At 39.8% G+C, this 23,441-nt stretch overlaps 2 protein-coding genes and 1 non-coding gene across 6 annotated transcripts in view; 2 read left to right on the forward strand and 1 right to left on the reverse strand.

The window, feature by feature from the left end:
- The window catches only part of DENND4C (DENN domain containing 4C), a 179,582-nt gene that overhangs the window by 127,651 nt on the left and 28,490 nt on the right, over positions 1–23,441 (reverse strand). The gene's annotated exons all lie outside the window — the stretch shown is intronic.
- On the forward strand, positions 589–21,306 carry HAUS6 (HAUS augmin like complex subunit 6). 3 transcript variants are annotated; one of them, XM_075079718.1, is made up of 17 exons: positions 589–896; positions 1,456–1,551; positions 2,310–2,388; positions 3,306–3,438; positions 4,020–4,167; positions 7,609–7,674; positions 7,798–7,849; positions 8,042–8,224; positions 8,857–9,041; positions 9,663–9,786; positions 10,351–10,447; positions 12,247–12,337; positions 13,726–13,804; positions 14,503–14,688; positions 16,226–16,361; positions 16,739–17,746; positions 18,629–21,306. In XM_075079718.1, the coding sequence occupies exons 1-17, from the start codon at positions 802–804 to the stop codon at positions 18,679–18,681; spliced, it is 2,811 nt and encodes a 936-aa protein (XP_074935819.1). In that variant the 5' UTR covers positions 589–801; the 3' UTR covers positions 18,682–21,306. The 3 variants fall into 3 exon arrangements, with proteins under 3 accessions (XP_074935819.1, XP_074935820.1, XP_074935821.1); XM_075079719.1 differs by having other exon boundaries at positions 16,739–17,750; positions 18,637–18,721; XM_075079720.1 differs by lacking the exons at positions 1,456–1,551; positions 2,310–2,388; positions 3,306–3,438; positions 4,020–4,167 and having other exon boundaries at positions 672–896.
- LOC142050854 (small Cajal body-specific RNA 8) lies at positions 13,520–13,649 on the forward strand. The gene has a single exon (XR_012658164.1).

Genomic DNA, 23,441 nt, shown 5'->3' on the forward strand with positions numbered 1-23,441 from the left:
CATTTCTTTCCGAGGATCAGGCTGAACTCCTCCGGTGGGGATCTCGGCGCCGCGGGGGCGGCTGCAGCAAGTGTGGAGATGTTGCACGCTACAAGTTATGTACAGCCGCGGAAACGTTACTGGGCAGTGGGTACAGCTGTGAGCTTGGCACCTCGGCTCTCCTGTCACCTTGGTTGTCGTGAAAACTCGGTTGTTGTGACAACTTGGAATCCTAGTCACTGAAATGCCTTGCAATAAAAGTTGAACGGCACAGCCTGCTGCCGGTGTGAGTTTTACTTAGTTTTCGCGCCACATTTTGCCATTCGATTACAAAACCATTTAAACGGGAAGGGCCCTCTAGATGTCGGTCAGCGCGGCCGTGACGCGGTCCGGGATCCGCTCGGGGCGGGTTTCCAGGCACGGGCCGGGCCGCCAATGCCCAGAACCTTTGGGGGCCCCTCGGCACAACGGCGGCGCGGTCAGTCGGTCTGTCGGTAAGTCTGGCGGTCTGCCGGCCTCCGCCTCCGCCGTCCGCAGGCGCGAGGCGGCCGGGACTACATTTCCCAGAAGGTGGCGCGCCTTGGCGGGCCTCGCGAGTTTTCCTGCCTTACTTCCGGGTGGGTGGGGGCTGTCCGGGCGTCTTGCGATACTAGGGTCTCGGGTAGGCGGGCCTGGGCTCGGGCCTGCGTGCACAAGGGGCATTTTCGCGGACGAGTGAAGGGGGTGGTGGCCGCAGATAGGCAGGGCAGTCGGTAAGCCGCCGTTGGGTGGCTGTTCACCACGTATTTTCGTCGGCGGGCGGCCTGCGAGCTGCGTGGCGCCATGGCCATCGAGTGGGAGAGTAAGCATCTCCGGCTGTACCTGCGAGCCCTGGGCTTCGACAGGACGGCCGGCATCAGAGGCCTGCAACCGAGAAAGTGAGTGCGAGGGAGGTCTGGGGCAGGGGAAGGAGGAGGTGGAGGGTATGTGTGTGTTAGGGTGGGGACGGGCCTCTTTTGCGGCCGCCATCCCCCGAACGGGGCCCCAGGTTTCAGCTAGCAGCGCGCGCCGCAAGAGGAGTGTGTGTGTGTGTGGTCTCGGCAGGGCCGCGGAGAGGCCTAGTGGCCTTGATGGTACGTAAGACATGTCTGAATTGCTGTAGCGATGTGGGCTGACTGTGCCTGGAGAATCGAAGGCCAGAAATGGTAATAACTCTTGCTCTCCGATGGGTACATCCCGCACAGAACTATGGAGAAAGCGAGCTGATCGGCTCCGTGCCTCTAGGTTTGAAAACTTCTTTGACAGAAAACTCTCTCACTGGAATTTTGTTAAATAGGCTGGAGGATGTATATTTTTAACTATGCAGAAAATCAAGCATTCAATGTATAACTTGTAACACTTTAAAAAACCGTAGTATTTTGTAATCCTAAGTGATTGGTAAAAATGTTGTATTAATTCAGCATCCTATTCCTTCTGATGTAACTCTTTGTGTACTAGGGACATCTTTCGTAACAGAAGCAACAGTGGGTTTCATGCCATTGTCCTCTTCTTGTTTACTAAGCTGGATCCGTCCCGTGCAGCAGAAACATTCAGGTAAGTATTTGGCTTGTGAGGTTACTGCTGTGCACATAATCAAGAATATGGTTTATGCAGCGGCTGAGGGGGGAAACAAAGTGGTCTCTCGGGGAATGCTGTCAAAGAAGAACATACAGTCAGAAAATTTGTTTCCTCTTGATCACAACTCTAATGTATCTGAAAACTTGCCTCAAATAAAGCTCTTTCTGGTAGTATCTGTAACTTGGCAAATTTAGTAAAAACTTTCATAGCTGCAAAGTAATCTAGCTTTCCCATTCATTTCCCTGACCAAACAGTGAGTCACATTTCCCACTTATGGATTGCTGCCAGGATCTCCAACATTACAAGAACGCCATCCTCCATAACGGTTTTCCTCATGTAGCTGAGCTATTTTACCTTACACGTGAAAGAAATAGCTGGATGAAGACCAGTGATACAAAAACTGTCAGTGTTCTGACCCTTTTTTTTTCCGTCTTTCCTTCTCCTGAGTTAAAAAGAGCTGCAGGCAAATCTGTCCCTGAAATAGTCTGTAATTAGCTTATTATGCCAAGAAAATCTTGTAATTTAACAAATTTAGCTATTCTTGGTCTAGGCTATATCCTCACATTTTCTGGCTCTGCCAGGAGGCATCGCTAAGAAATTGTTGTTTTAGTCTTATTCTTATAATGACTGATTAGGTAATTGAACTGTTGAACATGTTTTTGAAGTTACTTTTTCTTTCTTTTTTTTTTTTTTCTTAATTTTCTTCTTTTTCCCCATCCTTTTCGAATGGAAAGAGATTGTCACTTTCTGGTAGGAGGCTTTACAAATCCTGAATTTAGGAAAAAGTGCTGTAAGTGGCTAAAAGAAATTTTGGTGAGTATTGTGAAGAGTGGAAATTGATGTTTTATTGGTTTTTGTGACCTCTTTTTTTTTTTTTTTTTTTTTTGAGAATATGTAGTGGTGTTAAATAAGAGTTTGAAAAAAGGTTGTTTTACCAAAGAAACTTCTGTGGCTTCCTTCTGAATAATAGTTTTTGATTAAACAGAAGTTGAGAGGGCACCTCAGCTCTGGGTGAGAATATTTTTCTTCAGCTTGAGTAGTGCTTGCTTAAGTTTTCTGGGAAGGTGTTTATTATTGCGGAAGCGGTTTCAGATGCATGAAAAATGTTTTTTAACATTAGTCTTTCCTTATATGTGGAGAAAGGGACTGAAGTTTAAGGTGAGCTTTCTAATGGAAAAGAGGCAAACCAAAATTGATTGCTTCAGATTTCATTGATTATTATGTTATGCTGCCATTGTTTTAATGATAGTTCTAGAAATCAGGTCTTTATCTACTGGAATGCTCTTATTTTTTTGTAGTAAGGACAAGGTGAAAGCCAACAATGCAGTATCTTTGAGTAAAATAAAAAGCAGAACAAAGTACACTGATTAATGACTTCAATAGAAAATACGAAAGAACACTTCGATGTTTTTTCAAAGGTAGGGATTACTAGTTAGGAGTGAGGAAGGCAGAGATTTCCAATATTTACCTAACACTGATTTCAGTCTTTGTGCTGAAACTGCTTTTCGTATACAGAACTAGGGGGGGTGGTGGTGGGAACATTGAAGAAGTTTTAGTCTCTTCTGCTGACTAGAGTAGATGTCAACTCTTGTGGCAAAGTAGTTCAGCTTTGCATCAGACTTGCTAAGAAGTAGGCTAAGTGTTTTGGTATTCAGCTAAATGTGTTGGCTGTTGTTTAGGCTTTATGTCTTAGATTAGTTTTGTGTTAAAAACCAATTTTACTTTTCTAGAAAGAACACCGAGGCTGTTTTCCACAAGTTACGCCTTCTGCACTTATGGTTCCTGCTGGTCCTAAATTTATCCGCCTATTGTATCGGTTTGCAAGACATGTAGTGGTTGAGAACATGAAAATTAACTCTGTAGGTAAGCTGTAATAGAACAATAAAAAAGCTTAATTTTTCATCTTTGACAGTGAATCTGTCAAGTCTTTCATATATGCTAAGAGCGTTAAGTAGTTCTGAGTTGGCTGCTCTGTTAAAAATGTTTTGCAGGGTTCTGTGCAGTGGCATAGAGTTACTGCTGATAGAACAGTGCAGGTTGTTTGCTTTCTGTTGCTTTATGGGTCGTGCTCTAAGGTTCATCTGTTTAATGCTGTACACCATTATCCTCACAACCCATGGTTTGGTCCAAAAGTATTGGACTGCTATACTATACTGTTTCTCACAACGTGAGGAATTCTGAAGGATCAGAACAGAACTGTCTATTCTGGGCATCTTGTATTGTTTTGGTGGCCTAAAAAATAGAGGAAGGGAGTGAGAGTGAGGGAGTGAAAATGTATGCAACAGAAGGAACTGATAAAAAGACAGTGCACTGCATACTCTTATTTCAGTCCACGTAAAATGGGCATCTTATTTTGTGATTCTTTCAGTTCCAGCTAGGTAGATTAGGAAATTGTCTATTTGCTAAAAGTGAATGATGTAACCCAAACATTAACTTTCATTTAGGCACTGAAATACCTTTTGCTGAAGCTGTAGAGTTGATGCCCAAGGATATGTACATGGCAAATGCAAGATGTAGAGTTGCATACAATAAACTTCTGCAGATTTTGCAAAAGGAAGATTTTGTTATTCAAGAATATGAGAAGAAAGCACAGTAAGTAATGCATTTAAAGATATGGAGTCTTTTCATAAAAGCTGACTTCTGTGTATATGTTTTAAAAGGGTTTGAGTAGGCTACATCTGCTGTATATCATGAGTTGTGTTGAGCTTCTCCCCATTTTTTTCCCTATTTACCTCCTTTAAGTGACAGTTCCACTGTTTGTAGGGTCTTCTGTGAAGTGTAGTGGTCTAAGAAATTAGTCTTTAGTTAGGAAATGCTAGATTTTAGAGTTATGGTTACTCAGGCTTTAAAAATGGTGAGGGAATTCTGCATGTATGGCACTAAGATTTCTTAACTTTTGAAGGGTCATGTCTTAGCATATAAATGTCTCAGGATGAAACATTTGGTCTTTGCTTAATCACTGTGGGACACATTTTATTTATATAATCTTTAATTATTTCACCAAAATTATGCTATTCTTTATTCTTGTGTATGGATAACATTCCCAGTTTGAGAAACACAGATAACTGGAATTCTCTGTGCAGGCACAGAGTTATATATACTTGGAGTTTACAGAATTTGGGTGGGATAGTTTACATGAGTAGAGTACAGTCACAGACAGTTGCAAGCTGTTCAGCAGATGGCAGAAAAAGAGGAGGAGCTGCACTGCAGGTAAAAAAAGCCATTTCGGTGAATGTAGCATAGCTCTTTACAAGAGAACTAGTTATTTCATGCCTTTGGATCAAGATCAGAGGGTTTAGCATCAACGGAGATCTCATGGTGGGTGTCTGCTATACACTTCTTCCTCTACACCAGGGAAGGTGTATGAAGCCGCGTTTAGGCGAATCAAACACATCTCAGAACTGGAGGCCTTGATGCTTATAGAGCACTTCAGCTTACCGTGGTATTTGCTGGGAGAGCAGTACATGCAGTGGTGTATTAGCAATCTGGGAAGCTGGAGCATGTTGAGGGTGACTTTGTAATGCAATCACTGGGTGTGCGGAGTATGAGTGGTACTCTTTTGAATTCACTGTTTACCAGTAAGAGAAACTTTTCTGGTGACATAACTGCCAACAGGAGCCTTATAGTCACTGTAGAACTTCAGATCCTAAGGAATGTGAGGAAGACAAGTGGAATAATAATGACACCAGACTTAAGAACAGATTTCCACTTGCCCAGGGAGCTGCTAGGAGGTATCCAGTGGAAACCAGAAGGACTCGGGAGTGCTAGGATATTTTCAGAGATCCTTCAAACATGGTCCATTCCCTTAAGTGGAAAAAGAAGCAGGCATAACAAGAAACCAACTTGGTTAAAACAGTGAGCTAGTGACGGAGCTCAGAAACTGAAGCAGTAGCCTATGGAATATGGGAAAGGGGACTGACTCCCAGGTATAAGTACAGAAATACTTCTTAGGTGTGCAGTGATGTAGTTATGAAGGCTAAAGCTCCAAGATCCTGGTAAGAGCCTGAATAAGGGCATCCATAGGTGTGTTATTTGGAGGTGGAAGTATGTGGAGGACTTAGGTCTGCTTCTGAATGAAATGGCAAGTTAAGTTCAGGTGTCACAGGCTGACATACCTAATGCCTTCTTTGCCTCAGTTTTTGTGGGTAAGGTCAGTAGCCCAGTCTCTGTGCCAAGAAGCAATGATGAAAGAAGTAACAAACCACTGATAATAGAAGAGGGTAGAGCAGTTCATTTGTTACCAGCTGGACATAGCAAAGGCTTGTGTACCTGATGGAATGCATCCAGAGCTGCAGACATACTTGCCTGGCATCATTTTAGAACTACTCTGTCATCTTTGGAAAGAGAGAATGCTAGATAAAGAGGTGAACCCAAAGGGTGGTAGTGCCTCAAAGTCTTATCTGGTAGCCGATTACAAGTGGAGGTCCTCTGAGGGTGATACTGGGTCTTATACTATCCCTTGTCTTCATAAGGAATATGGTTGACAGGATTGAATGCAAACCCACCAAACTTGCAGATGATGCCAAACCGTGAGGAAAGGTAGGTATACAGGAATGAAGAGCCATTACTCAGAGAGACCTTGCTGGGTTTGGAGACTTCCCCAAGAAGAATTACGTGAGTTTTAGCAAAGATTAGTGTGAAGTCCTGCACCTGGGATGGAATAATCCCCAACAGCAGCACAGGCTTGTTGGTGATTGGCTGGGGAGCAGCTCTGCTAAGAAGAACCAGAGGTGAGAGTAGTGTTGGGCCACAAGCTGAGCAGAAATCAGCAGTGGCCCTTCAGTCAAGAAGACCAGCAGCCTCCTAGGTTGTACGAGAAGGAGCACAGCCAGCAGATCAAGAGGCGTATTTCACTCTACCTGGCAATTCTAAGGCCACACCTGGAACAGTGTGTTCAGTTTTGGTCTCCCCAGTTGAGGAGAGAGATTGAAAGATAGGAGAGGTTCCAGCAGAAGACTACAATGATTACAGTGTTGAAGAACTTGACACGTAAGAGTAAAAGCTGTAGAAATTGGGTTTGTTTAGCCGGGAGAAGACAAAACTTGGGGTTTAATCACAATTTTCTAATATCTAAAGAGTAGTGGTGGAGACGGTGGAGGTACTCTGTTCACAAGGACGTAAGGTGACAGGACAAGAGGCAACAGTCCAAGGTGCTGAAGGGAAAAGTGCAGCTGGATGAAAAAAAAAAAATCTTGTGAAAAAAATTAAACACTGAAATAGGTTGCCCAGAAAAGTGATGGAATCTCCTTTGCTGGAAAAATTTAAGACTTGGCTTGACAGGACCATGGGTAATATAACTGAAGGCTTTGCTTTCAATGGAAGGCTCAACAACATAATTTCCAGAGGTTAGTGTCTCCTAAGCTTCTCAGATTTCTACAGTTCTGTGTCTCTTCTCACCCTCCTTGGGGAATGTTAGTGCTCTTACTTACATTGTGAGCACTGTCTTTCAAAAACTTAATTCTCTATAGTTTTTCATTCTCAACAAGGCATCAGGACTCAGAAGATCCTCTAGAATTCAGCATGATTCAGGCATCGAGTGTTGCTGAAAATCAGGCCACTGTGTTTTCACATGCTTAAAAATCTAATGAAAGCACTTTGGCTTTGGCAAAAGAAGTGTGGTGGTCCAGCTGCTTGTACTCCAGTATTCTGTTCTCTAGTTTCTTTGAACGGAGGGGTTTGGGTACTTTACAATTGCTGAATATATTTGGAGGTTTGTATTGATAAAGTACATTTCTAGTAACTTTATTGTTCTTGGGCCTAATAAAAGCCATTCCATTGCAATAGAATAAATGACAGCCTAATTGCTTAATTTACACATATCTTCGTGGCTTTCCTGGCTATCTTTCTGCACAAAATCATGGTTAGGATGTCAAGAATAAGTTTTTTTTGCATCGTTCTAAAACTGCCTCAGTAAGCAGGTTTGGAAAGAATGAGTATGATTGGCTAGTGATTGTAAGGAATTCTGAGAATAGTAGAGTAGAAATGTGGATTTAAAAAAAAATAATCTGTAGTAACTGTTAACTTTGGTCTTAGATCTTTAATTGAAGAAATAAACCAGATACAGTCTGAGTATACAGCCCTGCAGATACAGTTTTACAAGTAAGTATTTTTCCCTGTAACTAAGTTAGCATATATAAAATTGATTTCTTTCTCAATTTTATGAAATATGAGCTCTAATTTCATTGTGTTCCACTTGAACTTTTGTTTTGCCTATGCATATAGGATGAAACAAAATGACGAAAACAAAAATGACAGAACTGAGAGAATTCAAAAGGTGAGCATTTTTTCTGCTGTGGCAGCATGCTGTATTTCTTACATTTCTGCAACACTTACTCTCAATACTGTTCTTTCCACTTGTTCAGCTGTGATTATGATAGCACTTTCATCTGCCTTTATGATGTTCTAATACTCTGTCATTATAGGCGGCAAACATTTTAAAGTAGCATTTTTGTCCTTGCTTATTAAGGTCCGTAGTATGTGGACATGTATAATGGAAATGCTTACATCTCTGCAAAAGGAAAAGGCAGTTGTAGATTCTGTACTTACTGTACTCAGCAGTGGTAGTCGTCGGTGCATTTTAGATGGAACTAATGTTGTTGTCAGAGTTCCACAGCTGTTGGCTCACAGAGTTGAAAGTCACATGCACCAGGTAAGTTTTGTCCTTCTTGCTAAACTTGTTTGGTTTTCAGCCCCCAGGGGTCTAATTAGATACCTTTAATAAAAAAAAAAGTATTTCAGAGGTGATTGCTTAAGGATGGAGAAAATACACGAATTTGTATGTAAAAGTTTGTTATGATTATGCTGCTGTTTGTATTGGTTGTGTTTCAGCCATTAACTTTTTAAGGTCATTAACTGTATTGGTAAGCCTGCCTGATCAGTACTTGATTATTTTGTTGTTGTTTAGACATTAAAACCAGGTAGACCAGTTTAACTATTGCTTTAATGAATGGGCTTTTGTTTCCCATGTGTACTATATGGTGCTCTTTTGACCTGCCACATCTTTTGGGGTGGTGGTTAAACAGAATACCTCATTAACTGGAGTTTTCTTAGTTCATATTGCTTTATAGGTTGCTTTCAAGCAGCTGATTCTAGAAAACAAATGTGAGGCTTAAATCTAGACTGTTTTGTTTTGTTTTGTTTTTTTTAAATGAAAACAGTCAGGAGCTGAATCAAAGTATAAAGTGGAACCTTGTGTCCCTGCTCTGACTACAGAAGACATAACTTTCTGATATTGATGCTGTTCACTAATCCTTTATTTTTTCTTGCTTGCTATACTTAAAGGTTTGTATAGGAAATGTATATGAAGCTGAAAAACTGAATTTCTTAACAGTCATTCAGTTATTAAATGAAGCCCTGAGGATATTGAGAGATGAACATTGTCAAGCTGAATTAAAACAAGAAATTCAGGTCACTGAGAGGAAGATTATGCTCCACAGAAAAGCACTACTGAGTTTGCAGGCAAACAGGTAATTGTCTGGAAATTTTCTCTGGTTCCATGGTTTTTAGTGTAAGGATCATGTCTTCCTACCTTGGAGTCTTTTCTAAAATAATAGAATTTTTAGTGAGAACAGGTTGGTTCAATCTTTTTCCTTTGCCTCAGGGAAGTTCACATTTGTCTTGATTATCTATGTAACTTTTACCTGAGATCTTTCTCTAGTTAACTTCAGCTTTTTGCCCTTGCTTCATTAATATTTTAGGCTTTGTTCCTGGGGACCTCATTTGCTAGTTGTATCTGATATTGTGTGTGGGGTGTTTTTTTTTTTTTTCTCCTTGTTAGGTTAATCAGTTCTGGGATTTTAAAACTTTATCTGAAACTGGTTTAGGGAAAATTTAAGTGTGTATCGCATTGAGTGTACATAATTTACTATAGTTCTTCCAATTCTACTGTAAAGAGAAACATGAAGACTACTTAACAGCTGCTTTTTAGGTTGAGAATTACAGTTCTTAGTGCATGCACAAATGCATGAATAAGTTGATACACATCAAAGATTTTGCAGGATAAGGGGAACACAGAGTACTCTCCATTATTCAGAATTATCTCCACCAACAGATGTGCTATGTTCATTTTCCATGCTCATATGTTACAGGATAAAAATAGAGCAACAGCATTGTGTGTTGAGTGAATCTATTTCTAGAGAACAGGAAGACTGGGAAGTGAAGTGGAAAAGCTTTCTTGGCTCCTTGTCTCCTTTGAATTTAAACTTAGATTCAGTAAGTAGTATTCAATATCTGATTCTGGGGAATAGAAAGGGTGAAGGTGAGAGGATGTACATCTAAGCTTGTGTGTTTTATTGTAACACTTAAACTCTATGTTAGGGAATCAGCACAATATAGCAGGAATTGCTTTATGAAGTAGTCTTTTAAGAAAGAAGATACATCTGACTTAGTGACACCTGGTGTCTTCATTTGAGATGGGGGATGGAACCATCTTACCAAAAGAGTAGATCAGCAAAAGAGCAAGCTGACTGGTTTTGTCCATGTCCATCCCCCTGCGAAAATTGAGCTTTCATGTGCTATCTGTCTGAACATCAGCTGAGTTCTGTTTTTCCCTTCTGAAGTGATCTGCTTGAGCAGTGAACAATAACTTCCATTCTGACACTCACATTGATAACAGTGATCCGAGGTTATACCCTTGCCTAGATACCCAGCAGAGAGAGGAAAGGTTTCATGTCGAGTCTGACAGGTGTTTTGCAGAAAAGCTGTTGTAAATATTTGTCTGTTAATTGCTGTTGATATGCAGATTTGGTTTTAGCTTGCTTTTGTTTCTTTTGAAAGGAACTTGGTCCATCAGAAGCTTTGCAAGCCCATTGTTTTAGTCTTGCAGAGGAATATGAGGATAGTATCTTTCATTGGCCTCTAGTGTCAGTTCCAGGTGGGTGAACATGAGAAGCTTCCTTTCCTTCTGCCCCTCGCCACAATTTTTAAAAGTTTCTTGGAGTCAGAAATGCTCCCTGCTTGCTTTGGCAAGTGTCTTTGATAGTCTCTGATAATCTGGTTCTGAATGACTTCTAGTCACAATTGCCTTACATTTTTCGACCTTGTCATATCTCAGAGATTCTCTGAAGCTTTTGATATGACAAAAAAAACCAATGCTGGAGCTGTTTGGTATTTTGTTGTTCTTGCATGAAGGTTGTTGAGACAGATTTCCATGTACAAATGTTCGTGCACAGGTTCTAGAGAACACATCACTCTAACAGTAAAAGTTGCTTCTGGTTGGAGAAGCAATAAGAAAGAGAGGAAGAAGGTAAAACTTTTCCCATTGCCCATTAGGAAAGGAAATTGAAGGTCTCTTCCCAGGTAAGCACCTTTCCCTGGTGCATTCTGAAATACTTACTCCACAGTAACTGTGCCATTTGATCAGGACCTTACTTGATTGTGGTGCTGGTTGCTTTCAGTCCCTAGGTTAACAGTGCTGGTCAGAGCTCACTTAGATCAGACATGGATGTTGCACATACTAATCGGCTCATGGGCTGATTGTATTTTACTGGGTAGTGCTAAATGACCCAGTGTTGACTGTCCCTAAGTGTAGAGGTATAAATTAGAAGCTTCAAAGCAAGGGTGGAAAAGGAAGGGGAAGACAGCTAGAATGATGTTATTTGCAGTTCCATGTAGGGAAAATGACATAGCAGATGTGTGTTGGAATTTCAAGCTGCAAAGCAACAGGGAGAAGATCCTTTTGGTTACAAAGGTGAAAGCACTGCTCCAGTAATCTGAGGCTATGTAAGTTTAGGGCTACAGAATTGCAAATGAAAGGTCATTTGCCATAAAAATTTCAAAGATTAAAGCACTGTGCAATAAAGCTGTGAGCTTCTGGTGATATCAGAAAGCTTAAGACAAACTGGTGTCTGTGGCATTCTCTCTACTCTGTGGTTAAGATTCTTGGTCTGAGAATCCAACCACTAAGAAAACTAACCTTCTGCCTGTCAACATTGTAAGCTTTAAAAAATATATTGACCTCACCTACCTTGTTGAAGTGAGCTTAGATTTTGGAAGTGTTATTGACGTGAACGCAAAACAAAATGCCATTTATGTTTGCAGAAGCTGAAATTCAGGGTTAGTAGAGAACTACTGAGCTTGAACTTCAGCTGTTGTATTCAAATGATTTGCCAAAATATATTTTTAATATTCTAGAGAGTCCTGAACTGAGGAACGCGTACCTCTCATAATGTGCAAAATGTTTGCTTGTAGAGTGCCATGCCTTGCTTGGAGTGAGGCAGATCAGAGGGATGTGTATGTCCGTAGAGATATTTATTGGTAAATGCAGGTGAGGGTGGTGGGGAAAATGTGGGTGGAACTTTGCTTTGTGGAATTGATGTGCCACACAGTTGATGTATATGTGGAGGAGGTAACGATGATGTGGGTGGGACTGTAGTTTGGGGGAAGGTGGAATGTGTGATTGATATGTGCAGGGCAGCAAATAGAATAATGTCTTTTGAACATGTGTTCAGGAGCAATACAAATAGGTACTGGCTGCTAGTGGCATCTGTGGCTGCAGGTGGTACCTGAGCAGAAGGATTGATTTCACTGTTCTGCTTACGTATTGATTTATTTTTTTGAAGTGTTCATAAAGTCCATCCTGGGAATAGTCTACAGAAGTGTAAGTTGTGTCACTAGGGAAGTCTGAGCCAAAAAAATAAAGGAAACAATAAAACTCTTGACTTGCTTTTCTAGATGTTCGTGACTCAAATCATGAAAAATGTGGAGAGAAAGATGATGGAGTGTTGGAAACTATGATGGATAAGTTAATGCCACCACCAAGATGGTATGATGTTAATGAGAAAATGATGAAAGCAGTGGTAAAAATAGAAATACACTTGTTGGATTCTTAGTTGGATTCTTATATCGCACCTCTGGATTCTTAGTGGAATATTTCAGTAGCCCACTCCTTACATGCCACATCCACCTATTTAGCAAGATAGTCCTAAAGTAACTACCGATTTCTCCAGCTCGTGACCAATTAAATCAACTGGTTGCTGCTGAATAGGATGTGCAGCAGCCAAGATACAAGGTTTTTATCTCACTTTTTAACTTTTAAATCGCTCAGGTTTTAAGAGGTGGATGGAGAAAACAGAGAATTCTTAGGCTGGGTGGAGATGGACATATATGTTCAGTATAGCCTGAGAATAAAAGAACTGGTATTCACAGGAGCCCTTCTTTTGTGTTTAAAAAAAAACACCCTAAAACCGAATGAAAACAAAAACCCTTAACTCCCAAGCAGAATTACTGTCCTAAACCTTCTCAACAAGGCTCTTCTCCTGAACTCTAAAATTGTTTTGTTCTGTAAGTTCTCTTAATACATTTCCAGCAAAGGATAGAACACAAAACAATGGTATTCTAAAATGTTATGGCTTGTTTGTAATTTACTTAGTCCAGGAAGGTTTCATGACCTTTTGAACAACACTGTATTTCATAATACAACTCCTACAGATACTTGAAAGTTCTCTGCTAGGAGAGAAAGGGAGTTAATAAAGAAAGGCTGTCCTATACTTAGTCATCAGTAGATGTAGTTCCATACAAGTCTCAAAAGTTGTCCAAATAGTTAACGATTAACGCTTGGATTTCTCTTAGTGACTTCATACAGCATGGATTTTTGTCTGAGTCTGATTCTAAAGACAAATAACAGCAAATATTAATGTTTTAAGGTGTGTTCTTACTAAGAAGCGAGGACTGTACATTACATTTTAGAGAGCTATGTAATTAGCACTATGCTCATCAGAAGTGATAAGACTCAGGGTTCTGGTAGCCAGGTGATTGTTATGTTAAATATGAGTAAGTTCATGTAGGAGCAGACCTGTGGATGGCAGGGAAAAGAACATTATCAGGTCTGCAGAAGACTTTCCAGTTATCTTTGCAGAATACAAAAGACTTGTTAACAAAATGTATCACAAAATTCCTTCTTTTTCTGTTTGGTAATCAAGGAAAGAGTTCCATAATTTATTAATTTTGGGAGGCTGATACACAACTAGGGCTAAATCTGCTCTAATTGTCACATGTTCTCCCTATAGTAGAATTGCCTTCTGATGACCGGGACGAATTGAGGGAAATCGTAACGGACAGATACGGGGCACACAATGTGTAATGGCCTTCTACTAAGACTTGCATGCCACTTGTTTGTCTCTCAAACTTTTTTTGCCTTCTTCTTCTCCCCAGCCCCTTGCCCCTAGGGATCTCTTCAGTGCCTTTGGAGTTGTCAAAAGTATCTGAAAACAGAGACATGTTAATTGAAAAGGTTGTTCTTCAGTAATTTCCTACCTGTCAAAGAAATTAAACTTAGGAAATTTGCTTTTTAAGTTGATTGAAGCCTAGACTTAGTATTTGGGAGGGAGGGTTGTGTGGTTTTGGTTTTTTTTGATTTGAGTGGTTTTTTTGGGGGTGGTGGTTTTGGTGTTTGTTTTTAAAATACTATTTTCACACATCTGAATCAGTTCTGTAAAGCTGTAAAAGCTAACTGCCAGGGACTTCATTCAGCTTTAGGAAAGGACAGTACGAAGTAGGTGCACATGCACCTGAATTCTAGTACAGTGTGGTGTGTCACTAATTCCCTGCTTGCTGAAACAGTCTTTTTGGTGTAAGCAGTGGTCAGACTTTGATGTTTCTTTGTGTATGAACTTAAGGGTGTATAATATGGCCTAAAAGTGACTTGGATGTACAATTGTCCGTTGCACAATTATTTGTTGTAGTGTGTTCGAGGTAGTTGCAGGTGAGACATCTGTGTTCTATGCAATACTCTCACCTAGACACTACTTACATCCTACTTTAAATACAATTGTAAAAATTTTTTGTGCTTAGTTAGAATTTAAGACTGAAATATTTTTATTAACTAAACGCTAAGGTCATTGCTGTTCAGAACTTGAACAGCGTTTTTTTCATGCTAACTTTCTGACACCTGAGTTTAAAACTCCTCTTAATTCCTGTGTATTTCTCTAGAGCTTGCATATGCAAACTTGCAAGGGAGAAAAAAAGCCTGTGCCTCTGAAGATGTTAAAAAATGGAAAGGATAAGCCTGTCATTTCAAAAATGTGGGAGAATGCAGGTGGTCATGTTACCCAGATGGAGCCTTCTGCCAAAAAAGACAACCTTCTTGAGAGAGCCAGAGATGAACTGGCAGAAGAGGTTAGGAAAAGTTATTTTAAAACCTGTTTGTTTGTTTTTAAATAAATGGTATTAACTTCAGAGAACAATTACTAACTGTAACATAAAATGGCTCTTGTAATCCACACCCATCAAAAGCTACTTTTTTTTCTGCTAGACCGTAATCGGTGTCACTAAGTTTTAGGGTTGACTGCCCAGTTAAGTACACCCTGAAAGCATGGAGATTGTGCAGTTGTCATACTTACAAATCATGGTGACCAGCACTTCCAGTGAAATCATGGTGTGATTTTTGTCACCTCTTACGCTTTATTCTATGAACCACTGCATATATTAAGAATTCAACAGTCCTTTTTTGTTTCTGAAGTTATGCAGGTTACATATTTAACAAGAGCTTGGGAATTTTGAGGAGGAATTAAAGTATTTCCTCTTCTAGGTATTTTATTTAAGATTTAACTGAAGAATTCCTTCACAAGAGTTACTGTAAAATGTGTCATAGCTAAACTTGGAATGTAAATTTCATCTTTCACTAAAATGGTACAGTTACTTTTCATCTGCTAAAACCTTTTGCTTATGTAAATATAGTTCTGGTCTTCATGTTTATGCAGTTCTTGACTAGTGTCTTAAATATAATCTATCTGAGCACATTTTCCTATTTCAAAGATGGATTCATAGATGATGAGGGAACTTAGAACTGAATTCTGATTTCAGTCCTTGTTGTGATTTAGCCCCAGTCAGCCACTAAACACCATGTAGCTGCTTGCTCACTCCCCGCACCCCCCCCCACCCCCCTGCCCCCCTTGGGATGGGGGAGAAAAACGGAAGAGCAAAAGCAAGAAAACTTGCAGGTTAAGACAAGAACAGTTTAATAACTAAAATGAACTAGTAATAGTAATAATGGTAATTATCATAATAATGATTATGATAATAGTGATAATACATTTAAAAGGTAAATAATGAGAGAGAGAAAAGAAGCCTGAAAAAAAGAGGTGGGGTGGGGAAAGAACCACAAGTGATGCAACCGCTCATCACCTGCCAACTGACGCTGCAGGTCCCCGAGCTGCAATCACTGCATGCCCCGGCTAGCTCGCCGCAGGTAATATACTGGGCATGATGCCATATGATATGGACTATCCCTTTGACTAGTTTGGATCAGCTCTCTTGGCTGTGCCCCCTCCCAGCATCTTGCGCACCTGGGAGAGCGTGGGAAGCTGGAAAAGTCCTTGACTAATATAAGCACTACCTAGCAACAACTAAAACATCAGTGTGTTATCGACATTATTTTTATATTAAGTCCAAAGCACAGCACTGTACCAGCTACAGTGAAGAAGAATAATTAACTCTATCCCAGCTAAAACCATGACAGTCCTCTATCTTAATTTTGTGTTTGTAGGACACTGTGGTCATTGTGAGCCTAAGTAGTAAACGACAGAAGAGTCAGGAGATTCCGAACTCTTCAGATCATTTGGAGAATGGGAATATATTTCAAGCCATAACTGAAAGAAATAAAGAGGTTATAATTTTGCTCTCTCATGATTTGCCTTTCTCTAACATCCTACAGGTTGCAAAAAGAGTGGTATCTGAGTCACCTCAGAGTACTGAAGGAAAAGAAATGGCATTAGAGGATCTTATTAGCTCACTGGCTTTTAACCCATTTTTAACAAGGAAACAAATTCCCCGAACTCCAGAAAATCTGCGTAAGTCTAAAACTATGTTTTTGTAATACTCATTGATTAGAAATGTGATTCATTGGCATTATACATGTCAAACAAGAAGAAAAAGTTAATTATTTCAGTGAAGCTGCGTTACCATAATGGCTCACTCTATAACACAACATAGGCATAATGAGATGTAGGCCTAATAACATATGAATACTGTGAATTTGATTAAATGTATATTTTTTTTTTTTTTCCCTGTGTAGAATCCCCCTTGTGTTAATGAAGAAAACTAAGCATAAATAATATAAAATACATACATCTTACTTCTAGGATTGCTTATGTTACTGAAGGGACAGAAGAAGAATTGATTGAGAATATGAAAATACTAAAATTTTACTTTGGTTTGCTCCATTTAGTTACTGAAATTAGAAGCTCATGGAGAAAAGCTATCGAGACTGCAGGCTCATCAGATATAGAGCTGGCCCCAACTGAAGTAATGGTAGAAGCTCCAACGGATGCTCAAACTATAATGCAGAAGGCATCAGACTCTAGATTAGTGTGCTCTATCCCTGCATCTGCTGTACCTGACTTGGATCCTCCCTTGTCAGAAAGGAAGTCGCAGTTAAGTTCTACAGAATTTAGACTTCAAGAGCAGATGAGGATCATTGAATCTCCACTTTTGGAAACATGTGGTATGCGAGAGAGAGGGAGAACTGAAGAACAGGAATTAAAATGTATTGTTTTGAACCAAAGTTTAGCACAAGATCCAGTAGTACAGACTCTTCAATATGTAAAGACAAACATGAACACTCCAGATATTTGTTCAGAAAGCAATAGTAGAACGAATGCTCTACCTTCAGACCACTTTTGGGGTTCCTTAAAGGATGGGATACTGCACTGGAATTTATCTTCATTGTTAAGTTCTGTCAGTCATGAAGCTGCCAGCTTGGGGATATTGGATGAGACATTTCCAGAAGAACTTTGTAGCATAGATCCCAACAAATCTACAAGCATGGACTCTGATTTTGATGTAAGTGACAGCATATATGTAACAGGTGCTTCAGAAAATAGGAGTGATATTAAAAAATCAAATCTAGATTTACAGTCCCTATTAAACAGGTATAAAATGCTGAAAAAGACTGCATCTAGAAGTGAAGAGGAGCTGCATCAAACATATGATGAAGGTGAATCTGTGAGTTGTACATTAGACCTAAGTCTCGCATCAGAAAAGAGAGAAAAAGATAAATTGTCCAATCCACCAGAAGTTTTCTGCTTGGATGAAGAATTTACCAGGAGTCCATCTCCAATATCTCTTAATGAAAGAAAATATTCCTTGTCATCTTTGCTGGTGCCCTATCCACATCTGGACGAAGCGGCATCAGTCGTACATGAAATCCCATTAAGCTTCATACATAAATTGAAAGGTAGGTGTCCCTGTACTTCAGCAACAAGATTTTGTCCATTCTGCCACTGGGTATACTGTCATAAATAACCTACTCTGAACAGCTGAACCCTGCTGTGGAAGTGTAGGAAGATGGATTACTTGTGTGCTTATTCCTTATGGAAGATATGGCAAAAAAGCAAAGGAAACATACTTCCTTTAGTTGTATCAATGTCTTGCAAGTAGGAGGAAGGGTGCTTGTTTGACTTTCTGAGGTAATCTGCAGCTATTAAAAAAAAAAAAAAGCCTTAAGGTGCCTTAGCAATGGAGTAATCTGAAGGTAAATTTTGAGAATTCACTAAGTTTGAAATACTGTGTTAACTCTGAACAAATTTGGTTATTTAGAAATGTAGTGTGGGTAGTTGGAACTTTTGTGAGGTCAGTGTTTGTCTGTAACACTTTATTAATATACTTTTTGTTATGAAAAATCCTGAATTTCAGCATGCCTGCCCCCTCACACCATTTCCAACAGAAGTGTCAACTTTGTTTAACCAGTAGTGCAGTGTTTAGTTAGATGTGAGATCAATTTTTGAAATGCATTAATAAAAATGAGCTGGTAATAGTTCAGAAGACTTTCACCAAAACAGGTGGTATTTAATGGAGTACTAGGAATTTAATACAACAAGCTAGTCTCAAGGAGTGGTGAGACTTATACTTTGTGCAAAGGCTTGCTTCAATTTAGCTTTCAAGTAAAATTTTGGCTGTAATGATAGCAGATGCTTTTACCTTAGTTGGAACAGTTCTCAGAAATAAAGTACCTTTTCATATATATGCTTTTTTAATGTACACAAAACACTTTTGGAGAAGTATTTCTGTCAATTAATTGAATACTATAGAGTGCTAACTAATACACTTTTTCTTCCAGATAAAGAGCTGTTGAATGAGAACCCGGGTGGGAAGGAACCATCATCAGGATAGAATTTGTGCTGCAAGAGCATAACTGTAATAGCACTACATGCTTAAGTGAACCATAATTGCATCTTTTTCAGGCACTGCCTAGATGGAGGAGTGTCCCTCCATTCTATTTTTGCAGAAACTGTATTCCAGTCTCCTTTAAGAGTGTCAGTTGCCTGTTCTGGTTATGTCATCCAGAGTATCATTTTATGTGTAGCCCATATTTCATGTACAGAACTATCAATAGCAGATGTTGAGTAGGTGACATGATCCTATAAAATGGAAAGACAAAGTCTCAAAATGAGAAATGGTAAAATCTTTGGAGTTTATATCTTGCTCCTAATCCTCCCCACCCTGCCAAAAAAACCCAACCAAATTTTGTATTGGATTCTTCTCTCCTTTTGAGACTTCTGGTTGACATTGCCATCAGCTCTACTTCTTGATAGAGGCTGCCGTCTTCTTATAAACTTCCACTGAAGTGCCTGTTTCTTTAGGCATATTACTGAGTAAATGTTTTACGCTAAAGTTGTAAAAAATTATGACTTGTGGTTAATGCTACTTTATTTTCAAATAGTTGATATACATTTATGACATAGTGGTGTAAGTGATAATATTGCTTATGGTGGGGTGGGAATGTAAAAGTTGAAGTAACAGTGGATAAACTTATTGTAAAAGTACCGAACCCTTAACCTGATGTGGTTACAGAGTTTTGAAGCATTGCTAGGTAAAGTTGTTTTTCTGTTGTGGTATATCTTTCTCCTCCTTCCAAAACAGTTGCAAATAGGTTTTAAGAAGAATCTCCAGCTGTATTTGACATCTGATAAAGCAGAATTTGACAAGCCTTATAAAAAGAGATTTATGTGGCTGATTGTGGCAACTCTGATGTGGCTGCTAACATGTTAACAGCTAAGAAGCACTTCTTAATAGGCCCTTTACATGTTGATCTAATCATGGTCAAACAGCTAGAGAATAGAAAGGTCTGACAGCTATTGGCTATCTGGAACAAGGCCAGCTATGTTCCTTGCAGACCTGGACTCTAGACCTTGGTGCTGGTGACTTCACAAAGGTTCCCCGGGTGACTGTCAAGCCTTTCATGCTCTGGTTAGAAGACACTTGAAAGCAGGACCACAGAGCTCTGGTTGGGACGTTACCAGAGGAACCTGGACATGCTCCTCCAGGGAAAGAGCCAGTCCGCTGGAATGTGTAGTGCAGTTGGTACCAGTAGTGTGTGCTTTTTCACTGCTTCTGGAGGTTCCTAGATCTTCTGACACAAGTGTCTGCAGGGACTGCTGCTGAAGAGTGTGGTTTTTTGGTGGTGGGTTTTTTTTGTTCTGCTATAGAGCGTCCGCTGGGAAAGACCTGATCCATAACTGGTTTTTTTTTTAGCAAACATGCCTCCTATATCCCCTGTACCTTTGCATGCAGTTCCATCCTTGAAGTGTGTTTGTCAGCTGTGCTCCTTTGGGTATGTAAAAGAGGCTGGGGGAAGGAGCTTGGAGTAGTCCTTACTTGGCTAGCCAGATGCACTGCTCGTTAGGGCCACACTGTTAATCACTGCTGTAAGTTCCATATGTAGCTATAAATAAAGGTATTTTAGGGCGTTGTTAAAGATTTAAAAAGAAGTTTTCCCTCCATTCTGACTATCCAACCATGTGGTTCTTGTTTTTGTCATAGGAGTAAATAAATGGCAGGGAGGCTTCCCATTTCTCTTAGGTAGGTCGACTGCATCTATAAGAGTGCTCTTCCACTTTTTGGCCACAATCTTGCTTTCAAATGGGTGTTACTGGCTTTGAGTCTGTGTTTTAGTGTGATACAAAGTGATACTTCCTCTGTAAACATGCTAATTATGGGAAAACTACAGGACTAGAGCTTTACAAATAGAAGTGATGACTGAAAATACCAAGATTCATTAGCAGTTTTGTTAGTGTCAGTCTTGTAAATGTATGGAAACTTCTCTTGAAAGCAATGATTAGCTTGAGGCCCTTCAGCATAATGTCCATTCTCCCATATTTGCAGGTTAAGAATAAAAATATTATTAGGGGAAAAAAAATTGACTCGTTCAGATTACATGCCTTAGTTTGTTTTAAAGCTACTAAATAATTATGAAGAGTTTAAAAGTACAGAATTCCTGCCCAGAGTTTATATCCAGCTGGTATGCGTTTTTGTTATTCATCATGAGTAATAAGCACATGTACTCAGAAAGAAAACCAGGAGAAATGTTGACACCAAGGAGAATATAAACTGTATTTTTTGAGTACTTTTATCAAACTCTCTATTTGTAAGGTACAAGTTCATATGGTCTCTCCATTCCTCATTCTGTATGTATCATTACTTTTAAGCGGTATTTATATTTGTGCATTTGATGAACACATCATGTTAATGGAAATGTGAGAAGAGTAACAGTGATTTGATTATTGTGTTAGAGGACTGTCCTATCAAGGACCTAAACATGTACCAGTAAGATCTTGATTGAGAAGGATCCTCTAGCTCCAAGTAATGTACTAAAGTATAGGTCTGTCTTTGAGGCTTGCATTAATCTTTCAGGTGCTAGATGAGCTATAAGGGTAGCTGAATCCTACGGATGTAGATAATATATTGATCATGGCCTGTCTTAAGAAAAATTAAACTGGATTTTGAGTTGCTACTGCATGGATAGTTCTGGAATAAGAAGTGATAGCTAAGAATTTTGAGGCCTGAGAAGGCTACACACAGGCCTGAGGCCTGTGAGGACCTGGCCTCAGATTCTAAGTGCAATGTATATGGAAGTGCAAATGATATGCCTGTGCACCTTAGGGATCTTTACTGCTTTCAGGTAAGTGCAAAACTATATTTTTTGTGTTACTAGTAGCTCACCTGTCCACTGGTTTGTGGCACATACTCAGGAAGTTTTGGTTAGGCTTATAATATAAGGCCATTGTAATTATGTTGAACCTTAGGATAAAGTCCTTCTTTCGTAAAGCAGTGATTTACTGATCCGTATAGGAGAACAGCAGGGTATTATCGGCAGCTACAACTATAACTTTATATATGTTTTTGTGACTTCTTTCAAACTGGATATTTGCTGAAGAGGAATAGAGTATTCATAATCTACAATGTTAAGTGTCTAAGATACCATTCAGAAATACTCACCCTTTAAGCTTGGGAAATTTTCTCATTAACTTCCTAATCAGGATATTCCTCTATTTACCTTCCCAAGAATAATGAATTTGAGCTCCTGAAGTTAGGTGTGCTGGGTTAGCATTAGCTGAAGTACACAGTGAAAATGCCTCACTTTTTCCTCCAGAGGAGAACATACCATAATTTAGCGCAGCACTGTAGAGCAGTCAGTGTTTCACAGTTTAGACTTGCCCATCGTTACCAGGTGAGTTCCAAAAGGACACGTTTATGAACTTGTATACTCCTTGGACTCTTTTATACTTTGGAAGATTATGGTAATGTTCTCTTCTTACCAACCAAATACACATAGCTGATAAAGGTATGATGAAGTGTCTGGAAATATCTTTCCTCCAATTATAGTATCAAGTGGTACAGTGTTTGGTAGTAGCATATCAGAAAATATGTAGCTATAACAAAACATAGATTGCTATAACTTTTGCAGGGTTACAGGTAACTGCAGTCTGTCTGTATGTTTGGCTGTTCTGAACACATATCAGCCCATTTTTATTGAAAAGTAAAGCTAAAAGAACATATAATTGACTCACTAGTTCACTGAGCATTGAAAAATGCAAATACAGTTCTGTCAGTGGATATGTGCAAGTAATGGGAGAAACAGTCTCAATTACAAGACTTAGTGAACAGCAAGCCCTGTCTGTTGTGTAACTGCTGCTTTTAGAATGGTTCACTGTGGCCAGTGGTAGCACTAGCTGAGAGATAAAACATCTTCTTTGTGCTAGGAATGGCCATGAATTAGAATGCATAAGTTAATTCTGCATAAAGGCAGAAAGATACAGTTTCAGTGAGTCATTTATGCATTCTGTACTGTACAATGGTGTGGATTGAGAAAATACTTTTTTTTCTTAATCAGCTGGGATAGGCAGTAGTAGTACAGGCTATGAAAAATATGTTTTTTAAAATTAAGATGACCTGTTCTGTCACAGCTTTGAGGTATTAGGGAAAGACTCTTGATCTAGTTGTTCTAGCTAATATACTACATACAGCAGGGACCAGGCTGCTGCTGTATGGATCCCGTGTGAGAGCTACAAACTTCCGAATGGTTCCAGAACGTTCAGTACTCGGTACTTCTCAGTATGGATATTTACCACACAACTGCTAAATCATAAGTGACATTTATGGATGTGTCCATATATATGCATGTATGGAGAGATACAAAAACACATGTATCATTCCTTATGGGGCAAATTCACATCAAGTTTCTTTCATTTGTGGATGGTGTGTGTGTGTGAGATGATGGACAGAGGCATGAGGGTAAGAATTCCAGTGTATTAGGGCAGCAGTGCAAACTGGTGTTTTGTAGCAGTAGCTGTGTAGTGAGAAGGTGTTTGAGATAACTGGTGAGTTGGTAGCCATGTTTTCACAGAATCACAGAATGGTAAGGGTTGAAAGGAACCTCTGGAGATCATCTCATCCAACCCCCCTGCTTGAGTAGGGACACCTAGAGCAGGGGTCACAGGACTGCATCCAGGCGGGTTTTGAATGTCTCCAGGGAAGGAGACTCCACACCTCTCTGGGCAGCCTGTTCCACTGCTCTGCCACCCTCACAGTAAAGTTTTTTTTCCTCATGTTTAGGGGAAACTTCCTGTGCTCCAGCTTGTGCCCATTGACCC

This window comes from Phalacrocorax aristotelis, chromosome Z, assembly GCF_949628215.1.
Source record: "Phalacrocorax aristotelis chromosome Z, bGulAri2.1, whole genome shotgun sequence".
Taxonomy (NCBI): Eukaryota; Metazoa; Chordata; class Aves; order Suliformes; family Phalacrocoracidae; genus Phalacrocorax; species Phalacrocorax aristotelis.